The sequence below is a fragment of the Dendrobates tinctorius genome, unplaced genomic scaffold, assembly GCF_039654945.1.
Source record: "Dendrobates tinctorius isolate UK_male_01 unplaced genomic scaffold, ASM3965494v1 ptg000205l, whole genome shotgun sequence".
Classification (NCBI taxonomy): Eukaryota; Metazoa; Chordata; class Amphibia; order Anura; family Dendrobatidae; genus Dendrobates; species Dendrobates tinctorius.
Genome location: NW_027361872.1, coordinates 6,776,064 through 6,794,468, shown reverse-complemented (window position 1 = coordinate 6,794,468; position 18,405 = coordinate 6,776,064). Strand labels below are relative to the sequence as shown.

At 39.6% G+C, this 18,405-nt stretch overlaps 1 protein-coding gene across 17 annotated transcripts in view; it reads left to right on the top strand.

The window, feature by feature from the left end:
* Positions 1-17,780, top strand: part of NRXN1 (neurexin 1) — a 1,899,875-nt gene extending 1,882,095 nt beyond the window's left edge. For all 17 annotated transcript variants that reach the window (XM_073553976.1, XM_073553975.1, XM_073553974.1 and 14 more), the window contains one exon: positions 14,668-17,780. In XM_073553976.1, coding sequence (XP_073410077.1) covers positions 14,668-14,972 — 305 coding nt within the window. In that variant the 3' untranslated portion in view covers positions 14,973-17,780. The remainder of the gene's footprint in view (positions 1-14,667) is intronic.
* Positions 17,781-18,405: the final 625 nt, after the last annotated feature.

Sequence of the window (18,405 nt, the reverse complement as noted above, 5' to 3'; positions counted from 1 at the left end):
ATTATCGCTGATCGCGCGAGAACGTCCTGGACCGTTTCTCATCGTCAACTTCCTGTGGTGCTGACGAGCGACGTGTGGATGTGGACGGGAGGACATCAGGATCGCCTCATCTGACAGGTAAGTAACGACCGCCGACCCCTGCTATGTCGCTGGTGAGATCTGCCTGTGTGGCAGCTCACTAGCGGCCACTTAGCGATGCACCAGCGATCCTGACCGCGTCATATCGTTGTCGGAATCGCTGGTGCATCACTAAGTGTGACAGTACCTTTAGTGTGACAGGCCCTTAAGGAGAATAAAAAATGTCAAACTTTAGACAGTGACCTATGTAGGCAAAAATATGCCTTGATGTACAGTGAAACTATCTGGGTCTCCCAATTTAGGATAGATGATGAAAAAGACAAAAACAAATGTCATTTGCCAGCATGAATACATAATCAGCAAAGTTTTATTGTGAAACCATAATAAAAAAAAGCTTTGGATTCCCAGAAAAAAAGAAAAGCTTCCCATATTTTATGGATGCTGCTGAACTCCTTTTCTCCTACAATTATGGTAGTTTATTCCTTTACTACTAATCTATTATGTTACTAAACTGGGCAGATCCACTTTTTTAAAAAAGGAGATTTGTCTTGAAGCAAAAACACTAATTTATGTAGGGTAAAAGGATATTTGTTTAATTTCCAATGGAAGTTCTTAAAACGATCATTAATATTCAGAATTATCAGGATGCACTACTTGTTTTATCCCAGGATTAGCAATCATACTGTAAAAAGATCAGAAATCTGTGACGCTAGAGGGAATTACAAAGAGAAAAATCACAATTACGATGTAATAGGCTTAACTGCTGTTAAAGAATACTACCATGTCGTGTCACCGCCCATCTTCATACAGTACATTAGTCTGCCATTTCTGCTACTGTTAGCTAATATTCTTATTACTATATTAAAAAAAATGTTTATTTAGCCTGCAAGTATCCTTCATAAAAACAATTAATCCTTTGTTTTGGAGTAAATATTTCTGCCTTTATAATCAAATATCACAAGTTTATGTTGAATTAAGAAGGAAAACAATATATTAGAAACTATAAGATATAGTGTCACACAAGACCACATTACATAGTCAATGGCCTAAAAGATTTAGCATCTTTGGCAATTGGAAAATTACATGATCCCTCAACTACCCTCACTAGTCTTCCCTTCTTTTGAGGTCCATGCCGTCAGACTCTACACCCCCTTCTCCATGCGAGTGGCGGTGGTGTATCGTCCTCCCTGACCCTCCCATTAGTTCCTGGATCATTTTGCCACTTGGCTTCCACATTTTCTCTCCTGTGACATCCCTACCCTCATCATGGGAGATTTCAACATCTCCACTGCTCTTCCCCTCTCCCCATCTGCTACTCACCTTTTATCTCTAACTTTCTCGTTTGGCCTTTTGCAGCCTACTAATTCTCCAACGCATGAAGACGGAAACTCCCTCGACTTGGTCTTCTCTCGACTTTGTGCAGTGGATGATTTCGCAAACTCCCCTCTCCCGCTCTCTGACCACAATCTTCTTTTATTCTCTATCAAGAACTGCCAGGCTGCTCAGGTCACCCCCACTGTCCATACTTACAGAAAAACACAGGCCATTAACACCCAGAAACTTACGAAGAACTTGCAGTCTTCATTGGCCCCTATCTCCTCCCTCTCATGTCCTGATTCTGCACTATAGCATTACAATGAAACACTTCAAAGTGCCCTGGATGAATTTGCACCCGCTATAAATAGAACACCATAACACAGATGGCGACAACTCTGGCACACCCTGCAAACACGTTTCCTGCAGCGGTGCTCCAGGTGCGCCGAACGTCTGTGAAGAAAATCCAATCTACACGAAGATTTCATCCATTATAAGTTTATGCTTCGAACATACAACACTGCCCTTCACCTCTCCAAACAAACCTATTTTAACACCCTCATCACCTCACTGTCCAATAACCCGAAACGTCTCTTTGACACTTTTCATTCTCTACTCAACCCAAGAGTACAGGCCTCAACCACGGAGCTCCGAGCTGATGATCTGGCCAATTACTTCAAAGAAAAAATTGACCAGATCCGACAGGAAATTATCTCCCAATCACTTCATATCATGCACTGTCCTCCCTCCCCCACTACATCTAGCTCACTCTCTGATTTTGAACCAGTCACAGAAGAAGTAAGCAGGCTCCTTGCATCTTCTCGCCCAACCACTTGCATCAGTGACCCATTTCCGTCACTTCTCCTGCAGTCCCTTTCGCCTGCTGTCACCACTCACCTAACTAAAATATTTAACCTCTCTCTCTTCTGGTATCTTTCCCTCCTCATTTAAGCATGCCATCATACATCCACTACATAAAAAACCATCCCTCGACTAAAACTGTGCCGCTAACTATAGACCTGTCTCTAATCTTCCCTTCATCTCTAAACTCCTGGAATGCCTGGTCCACTCCCGTCTTATCCGCTATCTCTCTGATAACTCTCTTCTCGACCCTCTCTAAGCCGGCTTCCACTCCTTACACTCTACTGAAACTGCCCTCACTAAACTCTCTACTAACAGCTAAAACTAATGGTCATTACTCCATGCTAATTCTCTTGGATCTCTCTGCAGCATTCAACACTGTGGATCATCAGCTCCTCCTCACTATGCTCCATTCCATTGGCCTCAAGGACACCGTTCTCTCCTGGTTCTCCTCCTATCTCTCTGACCGCTCCTTTACTGTATCTTTTGCCGGTTCCTCCTCTCACCTTCCCCTTACTGTTGGGTTCCTCAAGGATCAGTCCTAGGCCCCCTCCTCTTCTCCTTGTACACTGCCTCTATTGGTCAAGCAATCAGTAGATTTGGTTTCCAGTACCATCTGTATGCTGATGACACCCAATTATACACTTCTTCTCCTGACATCACGCCAGTCTTTCTAGAAAACACCGGCAATTGTCTAAACGCTGTGTCTAACATCATGTCCTCACTATATCTGAAACTGAACCTGTCAAAGACTGAACCCCTTGTGTTTCCTCCCTCTACTAATGTACGTATACCTGACATTGCCATTTCTGTGTGTCTGTGTGGGGCTCCACTATTACTCCCCAGCAACATGCCCGCTGTCTTGGGGTCATACTTGATTCTGAGCTTTCCTTTTCCCCCCACATTCGATCACTGGCTTGCTCTTGTCATCTGCACCTCAAAAACATTTCTAGAATTCGACCTTTTCTTACTTTTGAGTCTGCAAAAACTCTTACTGTTTCTCTTATTCATTCTCGTCTTGACTATTGCAACTCTTTTCTCATCGACCTCCCTCTTACCAAACTCTCCCCTCTCCAATCTGTCTTGAATGCTGCAGCCAGGATCATATTACTCACCAATTGTTACGCCGATGCCTCTACCTTGTGCCAGTCATTACACTGGCTACCCATCCACTCCAGAATTCAGTATAAATTTCTTACCCTCACCCACAAAGCCCTCCATGGCACAGCACCACCCTACATCTCCTCCCTTGATGCATTATACCACCCTACCTGCGCCCTCCATTCTGCTGATGACCTGAGGTTAGCATCCTCAATAATCAGAACCTCCCCCTCCTGCCTCCAAGACTTTACACGTGCTGCGCCAATTCTTTGGAATGCACTTCCCAGGTCAATACGATTAGTCCCCAATCCCCACAATTTTAAGCGTGCCCTGAAAACATATTTATTCAGACTGGCCTATCGCCTCAACATATTAACCTAATCTATCCCTGTGTGGCACAGCCAAAAGTTTTACCATAACCAGGTTCCCCGCATCATGTTCCCACATGCTTTATGCATCCATTAGCCCTCTGTGTCCGTACTGATACACACTTAACATTATGGCTGGTCCATACAATCAGGGCAACTGTTACCACCCACCTTTCGTGTCTCCCCTTTTTCCCTCATAGATTGTAAGCTTGCGAGCAGGGCCCTCATTCCTCTTGGTATTTGTTATAATCTATGTGATTATTGTTATGCTGTAATGTCTATTGTCTGTACAAATCCCCTCCGAAATGTAAAGTGCTGCAGAATATGTCGGCGCTATAGAAATAAAATGTATTATTATTATTATGCTAGCCCTATAACTTTACACGGCTTTTCCCATCTCCAAGTTCCTATCACAATATATAGTAGGTGTAATAATAATAATATTAGCAATTACCTCAATTTAGAAATGCAGTATAGTTTTTCTGATTCACTACTGTAGAAAAATGTTACATAATTTAATAGTTTTGCATAATGTTTTACAAAATAAAACAAGTAGAATATAGTAATAATCAATTTCTTGTGTCTTGCAGTGCAGTAAGTTTGAGGTTCTATTACTGAAACTCACGCTGTTTAGGACAACTAGGGAAATGGCTCTAATCAACTACCACCATGATTAGAATAGACACAGAATGAAACACCATTGGTCATGCATATTCATGGAGTTCCATTCAGTTCAGATCAAAGTGAGGACTAGAGGGGCATTTACACTGCAAGATACTCATAAATGACCATTGTTAAAACACTCCTTATCTTGCCTTGTTAAAGACTGATGAACTAGCAAAACAATCAATCTTCAAGTGAAATGGCCTATTAGGAAGCACAAAAAATCATTGTTCTCTGTGGTGTAGCATATGTAAACAGGACTTGCACTGCCAAGAATAAGGGTACCAATACACTTAGCGATGCACCAGCGATCCCGACCACGATATGACCCGGTCAGGATCACTGATGCATCGCTAAGTGGTCACTAGTGAGCTGCCACACAGGCAGATCTCACCAGCGACATAGCAGGGGTCGGGGTCGCTACTTACCTGTCAGACGCGGCGATCCTGATGTCCTCCCGCCCGCGTCCACGCGTCGCTCGTCGCCACAGCAGGAAGCCCAGAAGGAAGTGGCCGATGAGAAATGGTCCAGGACGTTCTCGTGCGATCAGCGATAACCAGTGGGGGAGCCGGTCGGAGGTAAGTATCACACATAGCGATATTGCTATCAATATCGCTGCTGTGTCACAAAACCAGTGACGTTATAGCGATATTGCTATCGATATCGCTATGTGTAACGGGCCCTTAATGGTAGCCTGTGTGCACTGAGCGATCGTTTACTTTGGTTTGCCAATGTAAACAAGTTTTAAAATTGATGGTCGTATCAGTGACCAGTGGGGTACCCAGTGGTTACACCACAGCTGCGTGAAAAAGTGTTTGCTGCTTCCCAAGGTCCTATTCTTTTGCATATTTGTCACCCTTAAATGTTTCAGATCACCAAACAAAATTTAAATATTAGGCAGATAACACAGGTATTCACAAAATGCAGTTTTTAAATGAAGGTCTTTATTATTAAGGGAAAAAATCCAAACCTGCAGGGTGTGGGGGATGAGAGGAGGAACAGTACAGCAGAGATGAGCTTTATTTGATTAAAAACACATCTGCAGCTGTAGCTCTCTTCTTATAGTGCTGTCAGCTGTGCTTCAAATCTGTGCCTGATTACAACTAACACTTTTTCAGCTTTCTTTTAGTAGTCAGAATGAGGGAAGGGACAGTACAACGGAGTTGAAAACTCTATGAGAGGAGTGCTACAGCTGCAGAGGTATATGTAATGAGAAGAAGCTCAAAATGTGTTGCCCATCTCCCCACCCTATTTATTATATCATAGAGACAGGGTGGACATCACTGTGAGTGATCTCTTCTTACCTCAGAACTCCTGGTATCGCCAATATTAGACTAGATAGACAGGGTGGAGAACAATGTGAGTAACTTTATATTACCTCCGTACCCCTGGTATTTCCAGTATTAGATCAGATTGACAAGGTGGACAGCAGTGTGAGCAGCTTCTTCTTGTAGATGAGTTAAACAGGGTGGCAGCAGTGTGAGCTGCCTCTTCTTACCTCAGCACCCCTGTAATTTCCAGTATTAGATCAGATAGACAGGGTGGACAGTGGTGTGAGCATCCTTTTCTTTCCTAAGCACTCCTGGTAGTATTAGAGTAGATAGACAGGGTGGAGAACAATGTGAATAGCCTAATCTTACCTCAGCACCCCTAGTATCTCCAGTATTAGATCAGATAGGCAGGGTGGACAGCAGTGTAAGCAGCCTCATCTTGCCTCAGCACTCCTGGTATCTCCAGTATTAGATCAGATAGACAGGGTGGAGAATAAGGTGAGTAATCTCTTCTTACCTCAGCACCCCTGGTATTTCCAGTAGTAGATCAGATAGACAGGGTGGACAGCAGTGTGAGCAGCCTCTTCTTGCCTCAGCACTCCTGGAATCTCCAGTATTAGATCAGACAGACATGGTGGATAAGTGTGAGTAGCCTCATCTTACTTCAGTACCGCTGGCATCTCCAGTATTAGATCAGACAGTCAGGGTGGACAGCAGTATGAGCAACCTCTTCTTACTTCAACCCCACTGGCTTCTCCAGTATTAGATCAGATAGACAGGGTGGACAGCAGTGTGAGCAGCCTCTTCTTTCCTAAGCACTCCTGGTATCTCCAGTAATAGTTGAGATAGAAAAGGTGGGCAGCAGTGTGAGCAACCTCTTCTTAACTTAGGTCCCCTGTTATCCCCAGTGTTAGATCGGATAGACAGGGTGGACAGCAGTGTGAGTAGCCTCTTCTTACCTCGGCACCCCTGGCATCTCCAGAATTAGATCCGATTATCCATTGGGAGCACATGAACGGAGGGGGCAGAGCATCCTACTTCACATGCTGACAGGCACCTGTCTTATTAACATACTAAAACATGTTTCTGTCAGTGTAATACAGTGGCCATTTTAATTCTATAGTAATTACCTCCCTAGACTAGGGAGGGATTTTCTATTTAAATATATTTCATTTAAGAATTTATTTATAATTTTTAAGTTATTTTTTATATATTTCCGGTAAAGTCCTTTGAAAACTGAATTAAAATTTGTAAAATTTTGCTTTGTGGGTAAAATATGTTAACTCGTAAGGAAAACCATACAGCCATACTTCAGACTATCTAGTAACACTGATCCATGTTTATAAATAAAATATATACAATATACATAAGCAGATTCCTATTGCAATCCTCTGAATGTGAAGGCAATGATATAGCCTATTAAATGTGATTATCTACAACAATATATAGTGCAGTAAAACATGTAACTATAATAGCATTACATCACCCTCCATTATCATTACATTTCCCGAAAGTCTAGTAACAGTATCATAAACATTGCGCACATTTCAGAAAATCAATAAGCTGGATATACATGTTCACTTAACGGAGGTGGCTATATGGTATCTCACTCAGGACCCTTTTCTAATCTTATGCTATATGCCTGAGTTAAAACGGCAAGTATATAACTACTGGAATAGCAAAGTGATTATTGCCTGCAAGGCATTTAATAGCCACTAACCCAGCCGTATGATCATTATTGCTGTATAATGATAATAGCAGGATGATATTGTCCGTGCCAATTAAATGTCACAGCATGATAAGGAAGGACAAGCTTTAAATAAAGGTAAGCCACCTGCTAGATATAAAAGCAAATGTGCAATAACTGCTCTATGAAGCCAGGTGAGGATAAAGGCAAATATTGTTGTTCTCAAGCTATATCGAAATGTACGAGGCCTGACAACTATGTAAGACTAGTAACTCTAGACTAATAAATCGAAAGTTTTATAGAACTATTCCCTCCATCTCAGGCCAGATCTATGGACTTACATAAAGAAGGTGGTAATAAACATGGTATTAAAAGGTAGATAGCATAGTATAATTACTGTATATTCTCTACAGGGATAGCCTTCTGTTTACGATATATGTTAGCGTAAGGTATTGCTAAATGAAATATCCTCAGAAAATAACCCAATCTGCATCAAATTATATTCTTTTTGAGAATTTCTTAATTTTTTTTTAATTGAACTAAATTTACCAATTGTCAAAAATATGCCATTCTTAGCAACATTTTGTAAAAGCATGCATGTGCAAAATTTGGTGTATCACTCCACTCCACTGAGACTGCCCTGACCAAAATTACTAATGATCTGCTTACAGCCAAAGCTAACTGACAATACTCTATACTCCTCCTTCTAGACCTGTCCTCTGCTTTCAACACAGTTGACGACTGCCTCCTAATACAGATCCTCTCCTCCTTTGGCATCAAAGACCTCGCCCTATCCTGGATCTCCACATACCTTTCCAATCGCATATTCAGCATCTCTCACTCCCACAGTACCTCCTCATCCCACCCTCTCTCTGTTGGAGTCCCCCAAGGCTCTGTTCTAGGACCCCTACTCTTCTCAATCTATACACTTGGAGTGGGGCAACTCATAAAGTCCCATTGATTGCAGTACCACCTTTATGCTGGTGACACTCAGATCTACCTCTCTGGCCCAGACGTCACATCTCTGCTGTCCAGAATCCCAGAGTGTCTATCAGCCATATCCTCCTTCTTCTCCTCCTGCTTCCTCAAAATCTGAACTCATCATCTTTCCCACATCTCACAGATCTTCTTTACCTGACCTATCTATCACAATTAACAACATCACGCTTTCCCCCATACCAGAAGTCCACTGCCTAGGAGTAACCCTTGACTCTGCCATGTCCTTCAAACCGCACATCCAAGCTCTTTCTACCTCCTGTCACCTCCAGCTCAAGATATTTCCAGAATCCATCCTTTCCTCAACCCTCAATCTACTAAAATGCTTGTGCATGCCCTCATCATCTCCCGCCTCGAATAGTGCAGCATCCTTTTCTGTGGCCTCCCTATTAACACCCTTGCACCTCTCCAGTCCATACTTAACTCTGCTGCCCAATTAATTCATCTCTCTCCTCACTACTCCTCTGCTTCTCCCCTCTGCAAATCTTTTCACTGGCTCCATTCCCTCAGCGTATCCAGTTCAAATTACTAATACTGACCTACAAGGCCATCTATAACCTGTCTCCTCCATATGTCTCTGAACTAATCTCCCGATATCTTCCCTCACATAATCTCCGATCCTCCCCAGACCACCTTCTCTCATCCACACTTATTCACTCCTCACCCAACCGCCTCCAAAATTTCTCCCGATTATCCCTCAACCTCTGGAATTCTTTGCCCCAACACATCCGATTATCAAACACATTCGGATCCTTCAGATGGAACCTGAAAACCCACCTCTTCAGGAAAGCTTAAAGCCTGCAATGACCCTGCTACCTCCTCACCACTACCGGATCTACTGCCTCACAAACACGGCAGCTGCTGCAACCCCCCAACCTACTGTCTCCTTCGCCACCATCCTGTAGAACGTAAGCCCGCAAGGGCAGGGTCCTCTTCCCTCTGTACCAGTCTGTCATTGTTAGTTTGTTTACTGTAAGTAATATCTGTAATTTGTATGTAACCCTTTCTCATGTGCAACACCATGGTGCTATATAAATAAATAATAATAATAATAATAATAATAATATTGGTTGTTATGTGGTGGATCGATGTTAGTTATGGGAAGAAATCTGCCAAGCAAAGCCCACCATTATTCACAACCAATTTTGTTATTGAAGGCAATGCATCAAGTCCTCAATGGTAGTCACATTGTATTATTTTTGCATATTGGGCTAAGAACTAATAAGCAGCTAACGGACCACTTTTGCCAGCAAATACTGTGACTTCACTGATGTCATACTGATGTCTTCTCTTTTGTGTTGATAGGTCGTCTCTTCTGTTGTAATGCTGATTGACAGCTGGCTTCTTGCTGCCTAAGGGCTCCTGCAGAAAACTGTATTTTCAGTCCGATTGCGATCCATCCAAATATCAAATCACACTTTGACTAATTTTATTCTATAGGGGTTTGCACATGTCCATTTTTTTCCTCTTTCAGAGGAAAAACTTGCAACATGTACAATTTGCATCCGTATATGGGATCGCACTCGGCCATGCAAGTCAATGAGTCCGTGGAAAGAATCTGACTGCCCTCAGATGACATTCAGGTACAGCAACAAAATGGAGAAGATGGAGAAATGTTTATTCTCCATCTTCTCATCTGAGAACATTGGACCACACTATGATCAAACTCTGATCAAACCCTGGTCAAAGATTGATCAGAGTGTGATTAGCATAATCAACCCAATTATCTCATATGAAAGAAAATACAGTTGTGTGACCCTAGCCTAACTGTGAGTAGATGGCTGTCAATCAGCATGATGTCAGCAATGATGTCCCGTCTGTCGACAGATCGTTTATTAGGAAAAAAAACAGAAAGATGATTCCATTCCTTTACTCATCCATAACGCATCATGAAAGCAACGTTTCGGACAGCAAGCAGCCTTTTTCAAGCATAACCACAATGGCAGCTGAAACTATTAAGGACACCATCTGTCGACAGAGCAGAAAAGGAAAAGCTACTTTGTTGACTTGTGTTGAATTGAAGTTGCAGGATTGCCAGCTGAGCTATCAGATATTGTCTCCATGCAGAACTGGAAATCCTGGATAATCCCTTAAGACTGTGGTCAGGTGGCTTATATTTTCCTAATAGGTTGGGGCTTCAAATAAGGTCTTTTTAATTCATTTCATTAGGAATTGATGACAGTTGATGACATTAACAAGGGTCTAAACAACGTAATTGATTCCGGAAAGAATCAACGGGTTTTAAAGTTAAAATGTGAGCGCCAACAGAGAGAATGCCAGTCATAAACACAATATCTAGGGAGTGCACGGTTATATAATTTAGCAAACAGTATACTGTACATAAGATAGGTTTCCAGTTAAAATGCAGACTAATGCAGGGGAATGGTTCCCCAGTTCTCTGTTGTATTATGAAAACTATGGCAATAAAAAAAGAACATAAAGTGAAATGGAAGCTTAAACACAGATTTGACATTAGACGGTAGTCAAGATATGCCCAGAGTGACACTTCTTTATGCGTCATTTAAAATATAGGCAAACAATAATAAAACAGAAGATAAAAGAAATGTAATTCACTTAAAGCACGGCGAAACTGAAAACTTTGATCCATAAAAAGATAGAATTGTTATCTACAGAGAAACAGCTACAAGACTTACACAAAGAATGTCAGCTATTGAATAAAGCTCTGCATCGATTCCAAAAGGAATTTTCTGTGCGGGTAAATAAAGATAGCCCGGGCCTTGTCACTCATGAGGGACAATGGGATCAGGACTAGTTCTAGAAAGTTTTCAATTATTGAGTACTCTGAACTTCAAAGTGCATCAACATATTAACTTACTCATTATGAATGCATTTGTTTAATAATAATCTTTATTCATATAGTGCCTGCATATTCCGCAGCACTTTACAGGTTGTTTAGAGTTTGTTTAGAGAGAGATAAAAAGAATTTTGGATTATTTCCTGTTTACTTTTTTTGAAGCTTTAATATAAAAAATAATGCTATGAGGCTGAATGACCTTCAGTAAAAAGTAATGGTTAAAAGTTAAAAGGGGAAAGGAAAAGGTAGTAAAACAATATGATATGACTGGATTGCAACATGGACAGTTAAGAGCCTGTCATACTAAGCGATATCGCTAGCAATATCGCTATAACGTCACTGGGTTTTGTGACGTTATAGCGATATTGCTAGCGATATCGCTATGTCTGATTCTTACCACCGACCGCTCCCCCGATGGTTATCGCTGATTGCGCGAGAACGTCCAGGACTGTTTCTCGTCGTCAGCTTCCTGCTGGGGCTTCCTGCTGTGGAGACGAGTGACGCGTGGATGCGGGTGGGAGGACGTCAGGATCGCCTCGTCTGACAGGTAAGTAGCGACCCCGACCCCTGCGATGTCGCTGGTGAGATCTGCCTGTGTGGCAGCTCACTAGCGACCACTTAGCGATGCACCAGCGATCCTGACCGTGTCATATCGCTGGTCGGGATCGCTGGTACATCGCTAAGTGTGACAGTACCTTTAGAGAACACATCCATTAGCTGCTGAGTCAATGGAGGGGAAGTACACAAAGCATTGCACACTGGTCAAGAAATGTTGATATGTATGGCTGCGGACAATGAGATAAAATTTATCGTGAAGGCAAGGCTAACTACAACTCTAGTTAGTATATGAAATTGCAGATTTAGCGCCAATAATATTAGTCCTTCAATTCAGATGACAATCTAATTTGCCTGAGTCAAAATTGTGTATTCCATTGGCATACCACTGTTATTCAGAGAGTAATAGAAACATAGAAGATCAGACAATCTTCACGCAGATGTTGTGCTTGGTTTGATTTCTACCAACAGCCCCAGAACATCAAAGTAACTGTGCTTACCACCATTTTTCATTTGCAAAACTGTGAGTACATGTTTTAGGGGTGGTGCAAGGGTGCAAGTAGCCCAGTGACAGGACAAGAAGCAGTTTACTACTGAACCAAATAGCAGTTGCATGGCGTGTTACCATTATCAACAACAGTTCAAAGAGTTATAAAAAAGTGTACATAACTATGTCTAGTAAAGATGAGCTATCGGTTCGAAGTAAATCTTATCTGCATCTGCTTTGAACTTTACAAAAAAAATTGGATTTGCAGTATAATATTTTGCAATTTGATTAGCATGAATCCAGCAAAATTGTGGCCTAGCAGCTATTATTTTGTGGAATTCTAAAAGGTCAGGAAGGGGTTAAAAAATTATATTCACCTTTCTCTGGCCCTTAGGTGTACCGCCATGCATACCCAGTTCAAGATAATTTAGTCTGACTCTGTCTTCTGACAGTTTTGGTGTTTTTGGCTCTGACAAGGCCTCATGCTATGATAAAGCCTAGTCAGCATCAGTGGTGCCAAAGATGATGGAATATGTGTAATGTCCAAAATGGATCTAGTCTGCATGCAGATCAGTGGAGTGTTAGGGTGAGAAGAGTATAATTTTTTTCTTTAACCTACTTTTATTATGCTCTATTGTCTAAAAACACCTCAGAGGATAATAAAACACATTTGATTGCACTGAATAAATGTTTTGCAAATTGAATTTCCCAGTTGAATTGGAGCAAATTTGCTGATTTTAAATTTCAGAAAATTCACTCATCTCTAATAGTTAGTGTAAGGTGTAAAAGCATGTCAATGATGCCATGCTTTTCCTAGCTAATAATAGAGACTCAGTATAAATTTCCATGAATGTCATACAAAGTTTAACCCAGTATTCAATCAGAACTAGTAATTAACTGCTCCACATCGATTCTCATACCAATAGATAATATCCTTATGGGCACACTACATCGGATCTTCTAGTAGTAGACTTTTGAAAAGCTAAATCTATGCTTTCTTGTTAAGAAGTTCAAAGGAAAACTGTAAGCGTGATCCAAACTCAGTGGTTGGTAGAATTATGACTATTATCAATATTTCTCTTTCACATTTATAAAAAAAAAATATGTGTTATGTAAGTAGGGTGTACTTGGAAACTAATCCTCCTGTATTACTGAAGATAAGTAGATTGACTTGATACATAGTGTTTACTCCTCCCACTGTCAACTCAATGAGCCAATCTGTAGAATGTACACATGAGGCTCAACCCTACTGACACTGAGATTGATACTTTTGTAGACCATTTAGCTGATGCTGTTGTGATTATTACTTTGAAAGGATATGTGATTTTAAACAGACAAAGTAACAAATGGATCCTGTCACGTGAAAAATTGCTAATAACCTGCAGATATGGAGTTTATCTGCAGGTTAATGGCATTCTGAACCAGAGACACTTTGAGCCCAACTGCCGGATGGAAATTAACTTTATTCCTCCCTGCATTGTTCAGTCATGGGGGTGGTTGTTTCAGTAACAGCTCTGTTTATAGAGAGAGGCGGCTGGCACCACCCCATGACTGAACACTGCAGTCAATCCCAGAGGTGCGGTTACAGCTGCCGCTCTCTATACACAAAGTGGTGAGTAAAGCATCGCCGGCTTCGCCCTCATGACTGAACTCTGAATGCTGCCAGGAGGAATATAGTTCATTTCCTCCTGTCAGCAGGGCTACTGGGCAAGCTCAGAATACTATTAACCTGCAGATTAACCCCATATCTGCAGGTTAATAGCGTTTTTTTCATTTGACAGGTTCTCTTTAAAGTTTCTATTGATACAAAAGTGTAAAACATCTTTAAAGTGTCTTCATCATGTTTTCTCATCCATTTTGGAAGATTTCATCTCCAGATTAGTTTTTACTTTATTCTTTAGTTTGAAATCTGTTTAGCTCATTATCAGATCCTTCACTCTACTTTAAGAGCAAAAGCAAGTTTACACTATTATTCAGGCCAGTTCAAAGCCCTTTTGAAAAGGCAGTAGTAACATCAATCAACCGCCGTTATCCACAGGAAGACTGAATAGGTAAGTGAGATAATTGTAGAAATGGGCTCTGTATGAGAGGCATTTCAGCAGGTGAAACATTGATTTACCTAGCATTTAAATTCATTGCCTTGTTCCCATTTTAAAGCTACATTGTTAATGGAAATTTTCCTTTTTTCCCCATCACACTGAGTGACAAAATGAAAGCTAATTGACAGCTGCTGCCACAATGAGGAGAATCAAGACTTGTGGGCAGCAAAACATATTTAAAGAAAAACTAGGTTCTTGGATACCAGTGAAAAATATGTTCCAATTGTAATTTGTATTTCTACTGGAAGAGAATTTATATTGAATTGTATTACTATCATTTGTTTTTCTTTTATTCCCTTTTAAGCTTTAATGTCAAGCAATTTTTTCACAAGACTTCATGAAGTAGTAACTGGATATTTTTCTTTTCTTTAGCAAATCCAACAAGAGCAGGAGGAAGAGAAATATCGGGGCCATCAGAGGTCATCAGGGAATCAAGTAGCACGACTGGCATGGTGGTCGGCATTGTCGCTGCAGCAGCCTTGTGCATTCTCATCCTTCTTTACGCTATGTACAAGTATCGAAATAGGGATGAAGGTTCCTATCATGTGGATGAGAGTCGAAACTACATCAGTAACTCAGCACAGTCCAATGGGGCTGTGATCAAAGAGAAACAACCCAGCAGCGCTAAAAGTTCTAACAAAAATAAGAAAAACAAGGACAAGGAATATTATGTCTGATCCCAGCCGCTTAACGAACACGTGTATAGAAATAGTCTTCATTTTATCTGAGACATAAAATTAACAAACTTATTTACTTTTTATGAAGCACATTGAAAATAACAAAAAAAAAAGAAGACAGGGAATGCTAATGGGAAGGAAAGACTGTTTTTAAAAAAATATATATAAAACAAACAGAAAAAAATATAAACAAGTATATTACAGTTTTGTTTCCCAGAAACAGGAGCCAAACAAGATTTACGAATATTCACAGTGTTTCATTTACTCTGCCTGACCATTTACGTGGCTGGAATGTTTTGGAAAGACGCTGATTTACAAGAAACATTCTTAAAGCACACAGAAATATCCACCTTTGAGGCACAATTAAAATAAAAAAAAAATAAAATAAAAAAAAGCTACCTATGATTCTGGATACAGCCAAAGTGCTAGTACTCTCTCCAAAAGTAAGTTCTAATGCCAGCACAGACTTGTCCAAACTTGCAAACAGCCGCGGTTTGCATCATCAAGCGAAGAAGCATTGATTGAGACACGTCCGCTTCGTAACGCTGGCTTTTCTGAAGACTTGTATTAAAAAAAGGCAAAAACTTTCACAAAGCCCCTTTCTGGTTGTGAAGAGTATGCTATGGAGGCCTTATTTCACAAATACGGAATATAAGGCCCTTTTTCAAAAATAAAACAAGAGGGATAGATGCAATCATTGAAAATTTTCATGCACGCTTAATATGTTACTACATATGTTTATATAAAACACATCTATATGTGCTTTCTGGACTGTGACAAGTGATGTTTTATAGCCTGTTGTATAGACAATGCAAAATATATCTGCTCTTCAGCCATTTTTGGTAACCTAAATGTTCTAAGTGTTGCTAGGTATAGAAAGTTTTCTGATGTCTGACACAACAGACGTGTTTCAGTTAAATGCCGCCATTACCCAAATTTTTTTTACATTTTTTTTTACTTTTTTATTTTTAATTCTCGTGAGTATGCCGCTGGGGATGTGTATGAATGTAAATAAAAAACAAACAAACAAAATGTTAATATTATACAGCACAATAGCCAACATTCCGCTGCAGCCAAGTTACAATATGTTGAGCCGCAAAGGTGTAAAGGTATCTAATACAGTCCAAATAAATGAGGAAATTCAAGTCACCGACGGAGGCATTCCATAGTTCTTTATGTTATCTAATTAACTGTAAGGAGCATTTACTTTTTAACAATGCAAATAAAATGATCAAAGAAATTTTTATGCTTTTAAAAAAATAAGTTATTGAAAACACTGTTTTATGTAGCATTAATTAAAAGAATGCACTAGAATTATTTTTTAATACGGTATACAATACAAGAAACAAATTTTTTTTTTTTTTTTTAATTTCGGCTTTCATTTTCTTCCCACTTAAAAATATATAAAAAAAATTATAACAGGATAAAATTCATACATTTTTACATTTCTTTTAAACTTAAATGCGTTAGTGTTCACATTTTTTTTCTTAAGCTGAGACTCCCAATTTCCTTTTTTTCTGTTTCTTTAGAATAGAAGATAAACTCTTCTTTTTTTATCGAATAACACTTGCTCGTAAAAAAACGAAAAAAAATTGAGAGTAACATTTTTCTTATAAGGAAATGCAAAGAGAATATATTAACCTAAAAGTGGGTGCTTCAAGAGAACTCAGTCTTTCCACTTGAAGGCCTCCTGGGAAGAATATAGATGTTCGCACATTATAGACAGGAAAACGGAATTTAAAATTAATTTAAACAGCAGGGGCAACAAAGCAAGAAACCTTGTTTTATTCACTGGGCTACTGATAAATAATGCTTAGAATCCAAACACGATTGCTACGGCTTATGGTTGACAAAAATACTTTTAGTTAGGGCTGCCAAAGAGCAAATTTTTTTTTTTTTGCCTGAACTTTTGATCAATTCTTGGCATCAGTAGCTCATCAGAAAAAAAATATAACTTTTCCTGTTTGACTCATAAGAATCCTTCTTGGACACCACTGAAAGTCAGCTGTACTCAGGGAAGAAAGTTACACAATGCTGGACTACACGAGGCATAATAGGTCTGTCCATCATTTAGATCTTCGAAAAGGATGTACAGTAAATACTATACCCAACTGAGACTTGCCAAACAATTCAATTAAACATGTTATGGTAGCTAAAAATAAATACATGTCTTTTATAAAATATTGCAAATTTTATTTTAGGTAATGGAAATATCAAATGTGCTTTTTTGATATTTTCTATGTATATGTCTATTTTGCCAACACTTTTATCTATCATTTATACATTAATCTACTATATCATTTACCAAATGGTTGTATTTCATATTTGCATATATATCTATTTTATTATCAGTGTTACTTTTAGTTATTTTACCAAAGTATGTATGTATCTTGCTGTAGCATTTCGACACCATTTCATGTGAACCCTTTCATCAAATGAGGATGAACCCGACGTAACAGGGTTTCTAGTCCCATTATCATCGAAAAGGGTAACTCCGGTTTATGAACTATTTTTCGATTGCCCGTGTATTTGCTGTATGAAGTCTGGATGAGGTGGCTTATTTCCAACCCTGTAACGTGTTGCCTTTACAACAAAACAGAAACAAAAAAAATCAAGCAAAAGCATTATGGTGTGAATTGATTCATCCCCAAACTAAAAATATGAGGCCCAAAAACCGATTTTTTTCTTTGTGTTTGTGTGATAGATATTGAAAATGAATTTATTTTGTTGCAAGGCCAATTTATCCATTACTGGAAATGCTAAGCAAGTGGAATTTATTGTTTTGTTAATAAAATGTTTCTTAATACACTATTTTGTTTTTATTTTTCAAAAAAATGTATTGAATGTTATTTCATTATAAATGAAAAATGAAACATTTTTCATGCTGAGTTAATTTTTAGGCTCTGTTATGGTATAAAGCATCAGCTTGTAGAAAATATCCAGAAATTTACAGCACATACATATTGTTTTCTCAGTAGCCGTTATGTGTACTGCACACGATACTAGAGATATTTCCTTTGAAAATAGTGGAAAATTTGTCTGATTTTCTGTTATACAAATATGCCTTTGCTCAGTATATACAGTAGATGAGTTCTACTTTACATTTCTTTTGGATTGACCTATCTCTAGAAAAACACCTTTATTAGAGATTAGCAAATCAATTCGAAGGATCAGAAACCAGGTCAGTAATTCAGTAGACACCCGACAGGAGTCCAGTGAAGGTCAGGTTGGCTAAGCAAAATAAGAGCCAGGATTGCCATAGGGTAGTAGGTGGTTTTCTGTACTCCAATACAGGGACAATGAACTACTTACATGGCTAAAGGGCCAAGGTTCAGCAAGTTATATTACCTATGTGGCCACTCATTGCATCTGCTAATGCCAACCGCTAGTTCCAAAATCCCAGTCCTCTCACTCTGAGCCAGGACTTCCAGCT